The sequence below is a fragment of the Myotis davidii genome, unplaced genomic scaffold (assembly GCF_000327345.1).
Source record: "Myotis davidii unplaced genomic scaffold, ASM32734v1 scaffold428, whole genome shotgun sequence".
NCBI lineage: Eukaryota > Metazoa > Chordata > Mammalia > Chiroptera > Vespertilionidae > Myotis > Myotis davidii.
The window spans coordinates 2,694,291-2,701,092 of NW_006299834.1; the positions used below are offsets into that span (position 1 = coordinate 2,694,291).

Here is a 6,802-nt window from a genome sequence, read left to right on the forward strand (position 1 = left end):
TATTTTGTGGAAGAGCCACACTCAAGGGGCCAAAGAGCCGCATGTGGCTCACGAGCCGCAGTTTGCCAAACAGGGTTCTAGGCCATCAGTGAATTACTCCAGATAGGAAACTTTCTATTTCATTTGTTCTAGTCCATCAGTGAATCACTCCAAATAGGAAATTTTCTATTTTCCTTTTTTGTTAATCTTTACCTGAGGTTATTTTTTCCCACTGACTTTTAAAGAGAGTGGAAGGGAGGGAGGAGAAGAGAGAGACAGAGACACACACACACATTGATTGGCTGCCTCCTGCACACGCCAGACCCGGCCGGGGAACAAACTTGCAACCCAAGTATGTGCCCTTGGCCAGGAATTGAACCCATGACCCTTCGGCGTGCAGGCCACACTATCACTGAGCCACACCAGTCAAGGCTCTCTTTTCTTGTTGAGTATGTACACAGGATCTACGGATACAGTACTCTAAAATACCACCGTTAGCCATTACAATTTAGGGTTATGACAGAAGATAAATAGATGAGTTACAGACACATTAGACATTGAGCAAGTGGTCTGAGCTAAATGCTTGAATACGTTCTTTCAAATGAACTTAGTTTAATATCAACATTATTACTTCTTAGCTTCCTTCAATTATTTTTCAAAATATAGTTCAGCCTATTGCTTCTACTCATTTAACAATATTTTTAAAAAGTAGTGTTTTAGATACCTGGGGTACAATAATGAACAAAGAGCAAAAATCTTAGTTGTCACAGACCGGAGAGAAACAATAAACAAATATTAAATATATATGATGTTAGTCATAGTTGCTAAGGAAAAAAATAAAATAGGGAAAGGGGTTTTGAAGTATGAGAGCTGAAATAAAAATACTTTTATTGATTTTTAGAGATAAAGAGAGGGGGAGAGAGAAACACTGATGTGAGAGCATAACATTGATTGGCTGCCTCCTGCAAGCCCCCTTATTAGGGATCAAGCCAGCAACCTGGGAATGTGCCCTGACTGGGAATTGAACTGGCAGCCTTTCAGTGCAAAGGACACCCAACCGAGCCACACCAGCCAGGCCAAGAGCTGATATTTTAGCTAAAATAGCCAGAGAAAAGTGATAGTTAAATCTGAGTCAAGAGTGAAGGAGTTGGCCATGTGTATACCTGGTAAGAGAGAACTCCAGGCAGAAGGAATATCAAACGAAACATTCTTAAGGCAGCTGCTTCAGAAAATGGAGAAGTTCAGTGGTAGCCGATCAAAAGAGCAGGTAAATGCAGTAAGGAAGGTCACGCAGGGTTTGCTAGAGCACAGCATGGACTTTGTTATTATATGTGGGACAGAAGCCACTGGAGGCTTTGATCAGAAGAGTGACATAATCTGACAAATTTAAAAAGGCCCACTCTGGCTGCTGGCATTGAAAAGAGACCCAAAGTACGCAGGGACAGAAGCAGAGACATCAAGCTACTGCCACAATCCAGGCAAGAGATTGTAGTAGGTTGGTCCAGGGTGGTGGGGGCGAAGAGTGGTCAAATTCTGGACATTCTAAAGGCAGGGCCAAACAGAATTTGCTAACAGGCTGGATGTTGAATATGGTAAGAGTCAAGGTTTTCTGCCTTAGCCACTGGAGGCAGGGCGTCTTAAATCAATTATCTCCTAATTTTTAAAGGCATGCCCACATTTCCGCTTAGCCCCTCCTTGCTTCCAGAGAATATGCATCACTTTTTCCTTCTCCCCACCACTCGGTATCTATGACTAAATTTCATGTTATATCACAATTACTTGCTTTTATTTGTCTGTCTCTTGTGATGGTAAAAACTTTTTGGGCTCAGTGCTCATATGTGGTGCTCATTAATGTTTGTTGAGTGAATTAACTGCAAATAGGCTTTAAAAATTATTTTTATTCTTTAATATTTTCTTATTAAAAATTATTGATTGATTTTAGAGAGAAAGGAAGGGAGAGAGAGAGAAACACCCATTTGTTGTTCCACTTATTTATGCAACTGAGGATGGAACCCTCAACGTAGGCATTGCCCTGACCAAAAATGAACATTAAAGGCATGCCCACATTTCCGCTTAGCCCCTCCTTGCTTCCAGAGAATATGCATCACTTTTTCCTTCTCCCCACCACTCGGTATCTATGACTAAATTTCATGTTATATCACAATTACTTGCTTTTATTTGTCTGTCTCTTGTGATGGTAAAAACTTTTTGGGCTCAGTGCTCATATGTGGTGCTCATTAATGTTTGTTGAGTGAATTAACTGCAAATAGGCTTTAAAAATTATTTTTATTCTTTAATATTTTCTTATTAAAAATTATTGATTGATTTTAGAGAGAAAGGAAGGGAGAGAGAGAGAAACACCCATTTGTTGTTCCACTTATTTATGCCTGCATTTGTTGATTCCTGTATGTGTTCTGACTGGAGATCGAACCCACCACCTTGGCGTACTGGGACGATCCTCTGGGCAACCCAGCCAAAGCTATTCTTCAATATTTTCAATATTTTCTTTCCCCATCTCAGTCTTATATTTATCTTAGATGTAGTATTTTAAAATACAGCTTATTTATGCATCATTAAGTGCTTTATTTTGCTTTTTCTCAGGTGACTGGATTGTGTTAATATTTGCATATACCAGCCAGTTAAATCACAGTCTTCACTGTATGACTTTCACAGATGAGAACGTTTCCTATGATGGGACTCGCCTTTCTAAAAAAGGGCAACCAAGAGCACCACAGACACTAAAAGTTCTATTTATGAGCACCTCAAGTCAAAGGAGTTTTCAAATTCTAAAACTTAGTAAAATCTCAGGATAACATAAGATTTACAGCCCATTAGTGCCCTTTTTGAGCTCCCATGTCCCGAGTCAAGGCTCTTTCACCATTCTTTGCTATACTGTCACTTACCTATTGTTTATCACTCTGGCTAGACGTGAGCAACTCCAGGGAAGTGGAGATTCATCCACAATGACTACTAACTCAAAGGTTATTGAACTAGTAGTCATTGTGGCTCAATAAAAAGTTCCAAAAGGACTCTACTAAGCCAGAGTAAGACCCAGTGATATAACAGAAAAAGGACCAGCTGGCAACATTCCTGACTTGCTACTTGTGGGCTTGTGTTAGTTTCAGCTGCCCTGTTAGTAACATAAGAATATCTGCCCTAACTTAATGGACTTGTGAAGAACCAAGTAGATCACTCATTTATTCAAAAAGCCTATGTATATCGTATAAAAATGATAATATAAGAGGTGGCTAAATTTACGTATTTTATTGAGGCAAAATGAAGTATAGTATCTTTTGGAAAGATCTCGGTGTTTATAATAAAGTATCTAGTCCTAACCTTGATTAATTGGGTTTTACACATAGTCTTAACAAATACAAAAAAAAGTCACAAGCAAAGGATGGTTCCAGCTCTAAATCATAGGTTGTGGCCTCTGTGATTAAGACTGACTAATTGTGATTTGGGGTGGTGAACACACAATACAATATACAGATGACGTATTATAGAACTGTAATCCTGAAACCTATATAATTTTATTAACCAATATGACTCCCATAAATTCAATTAAAAAAAAAAAAAGACTAACTGCACATCTATTCACCCTCTCCCACGGAAGGAAAAGCTTTCTGCAGAACTGGAGAGAGGTCTGTGCCCTGGACAATGATTACTTTTTATTTTATTTTTTAGAGTAAGTAGAGCAAGTCTTGACTTAATTACCATTCCATTTGCAATAAATTCAAGTATACCACCAGAATCAGAAACGTATGCCAAGACATAGCTTTGATGTAAATACCATATGTTCGGGTTCACTCACTGTTCACACATCGGCCCAAAAAACCGAAATCTGATCCAATGGCAGATGCACCTGCAACGTAGATGATTCAGCTTTCACTGACCAAGTTCTATGTTCATGAGATCAACTGCTCTAGATACACCCCAGAAAACTGCTCCCCCCACCCCTATTCCTGCCTTCTTCACCCTGTCTTTACAAACAGGGAGTTCAGACACAAAAATAATATTTCCAAACATTACCTCTTGTGAGAGGATTTGTGTTACTAACCATGTTTGTTGCACATTCTGGACCCGGTTTTTAAATCAACCTCTAACAACACGAAAACAGAATTTTAGGTTAACTAACAGAAACAAGAGCTGCTGATAAGGAGTCATTCTGACACCTAAGCAAACGGGAGAACTGACACAAATTCTGGGTCCACGTCACTTTGAAGACAGCCCCGCTAGGGGATGGCCACACTTGGTTCCCTGCAGTCAGTTCAGCTTTCAGAACACCTTAACGGGAGGGAGAACACAGGGCCCACCCATTCCCGGGAGCGGCCGGTAGAGAGATCCGAGGAGCGCACGGAGGGTTTAGGAGTGGGGGCCCCAGCAGAAGTGTCCGCCGAACCAGCGATCGCCCTGAGACCAACTTGGATCCCTCTGGGGCGCCTCAGGCTTCGCAGGGAGCAAACCGTGGAGGACACCCAGTGGGAGGTGAGTCTAACCTGAGAGGCTGCGGGCGCTCGCTACAGCGGGAACCAACTTAGCTGCTGAGAGAAGCCCAGGCATGCCGACCGCGCTCACGCGTCAGGAAGGAGAGGAGGAGAACCGCGGGGAAAGCGGCGGCCCGCAGGGCTGCGTCGCCAGGAAACCGAGCCAAGCGCCCCGCCCCTTCCGGCCGGCGCTGCTCGCCGGGCTTTTCTCCCGAGGCGGCGCAGACGCTGACGTCACGCCGGAGCTGCGGCTGACCACCGCTCTGCCCAGATGGCCTTGGTGGCGTCATGACGTCACGCTCCACTAAACGCTCACAGTCACAGAACGTCGGGTTCTAAGTGACTCCCGGCAGGGGCTGCTCGCTCCCGCCTCCTGGGAAGCACCATGTAGCCAGCTGTTCCACCCAGAGAATTGGTTCGGAGTTGAGAATGGAAGAAAGCGTGCGTTAAAGGGGCAGGCAACGGCGCGAACAGCCACACTTCTAGAAGCTTCCAGTGCGCTGGAGTAGAGGTGAAGGGGAGTCGGAATGAACCGGCGAAGGACCCGGGGTCACGAGACCGTTGGTGGGCGGAGCCGGCGTCCGGGGAAGTTCTAGTCTGTTCTGCCTCGCGGCTGCCGCCCCCTTCCACACGGTGTGGCCGAGGGAGCGCCAATCCCTGCAACCCCGCCGCCGCCTGCCCCCGCTTCCCCGCCATGGACCCCCGCAAAGTGAGCGAGCTCCGGGCCTTCGTGAAGATGTGTAAGCAGGACCCGAGCGTCCTGCACAGCGAGGAAATGCGCTTCCTGAGGGAGTGGGTGGAGAGGTGAGACCCCGGCCTGAGGGCCGTTGAGGGTGGGAACCGGGACGCGTGGAGGCGCAGCTGGGCCGGAGCTGGCGCGGGGCGGAGGCGTGGGCAGGTCCGCGACGGACACCCGCGGAGTCGCCGCCGCTTTCTGGGGCTCGCTCCCTTGGCCGGGAAAGGGAGGCCACTTGCAGGGGCTCGTGGAGAACCGGGGCCCTGAGTACAGAGGCCCAGCGGGGCCCTGCGCGCTCCAGTCGCCAGGGGTGTGTCTTGGGCGCAGTGTAAATGCCCGGACTTGGGCACTGGTCACGAGGGGAAGGTTGAGCGTTGCACGGAGTTGTTTTTCTTGAAGTCTCTCGTGTCCTGCTTAGGTTGCAGTGTCGCACAGCTGCTCCTTTACGGACTATGCCTTGGAACGGTGTTGTCATATTGGTTACTTATGCCACAAGTTGCAAAAACGATAGCTGTGTTTAATTGCCTTTAAAACTACAGCGATTTTAACTGCGTAGGATTATTTTGGGAATCACTTCTATCTCGGCAGTGCCATCACTCCAAACACTAAAAAAAAAAAAGAAGAAGAAGAAAAGAAAAAGAGTTTTCAGGGACCGGTGTGTTTCCATGATCTTGCTTATTACCTTTAGAGTGCTTCGCTATGTGCACGGAATTAATTGCGTAGGCATCGTGCCAGATGCTAGGAAACAGCACACTCTAGGGATACAGATGAATAAATACAGGAAGGAAATCTGCCCTGAAATGGTCTTTAAAAATCACTGGTGGGGAATTTAAAAAAGAGATAACCGCCCTGGCCGGCTTGGCTCAGTGGATAGAGCATCAGCCTGTGGACTGAAGGGTCCCAGGTTCGATTGTGGCCAAGGGCACACGCCAGGGTTGCGGGCTGGATCCCCAGTGGGTGTTGTGCAGGAGGCAGATGAGCCAAACCGGTTTCGGCAGAAATATATTTTTTTTAAAAAGAGATAACCTATAAACTGTGCCTCATGGTGGTAAATAGCGACAATCCAAGGCAATATGACTTCTAAGAGGCGATACCCTAAACATGGGTCTGTTTACGTTAGTAATATTTTTATAGGGGAAGATGAACCCATGATTAACAAGTATTGGAAAGACTGTTTCCTCCAACAAGCTTGTTCTCAATGTTGTCTATGAGGGTATAATGTCCGATAAGAAGTTTTTAAACCCTTATTTCCCCTCACCAGTTTTCTAGCTACTATTAAGATTTTACTTATTTATTTATGTACTAGAGGCCCGGTGCACAAAAATTTGTGCACTGGGGGGTGCGGGGGAGATCCCTCAGCCCGGCCTGTGCCCTCTCACAGTCTAGGACCCCTCGGGGGATGACCATCTGCAGGCTGAGGCCTCCTACCCAGGGGATTGGGCCTAAGATGGCAATCAGACATCCCTCTGGCAGCCCGAGAGCCCTCAGGGCATGTCCACTTGTCAGCGAGGAGTAGCCCTAAGCTGCAGACATCCTTACCACGGCTGAGGAGGCAGGAGAGGCTCCCACCACCACTGCTGTACTGACAGCCCTCAGCCTGGAT

The 6,802-nt window shown here is 46.2% G+C and overlaps 2 protein-coding genes across 2 annotated transcripts in view; one reads left to right on the top strand and one right to left on the bottom strand.

The window, feature by feature from the left end:
- The window catches only part of XPNPEP3 (X-prolyl aminopeptidase 3, mitochondrial), a 36,283-nt gene extending 31,633 nt beyond the window's left edge, over positions 1-4,650 (bottom strand). Inside the window, 1 exon segment of the mRNA XM_006775975.2 lies at positions 4,476-4,650. Within this exon segment, the coding sequence (XP_006776038.1) occupies positions 4,476-4,539 (64 nt within the window). The 5' untranslated portion in view covers positions 4,540-4,650.
- Positions 4,651-4,796: 146 nt separating this feature from the next.
- Positions 4,797-6,802, top strand: part of ST13 (suppression of tumorigenicity 13 (colon carcinoma) (Hsp70 interacting protein)) — a 36,761-nt gene continuing 34,755 nt past the window's right edge. The window contains 1 exon segment of the mRNA XM_006779649.2: positions 4,797-5,267. Coding sequence (XP_006779712.2) covers positions 5,158-5,267 — 110 coding nt within the window. The 5' untranslated portion in view covers positions 4,797-5,157.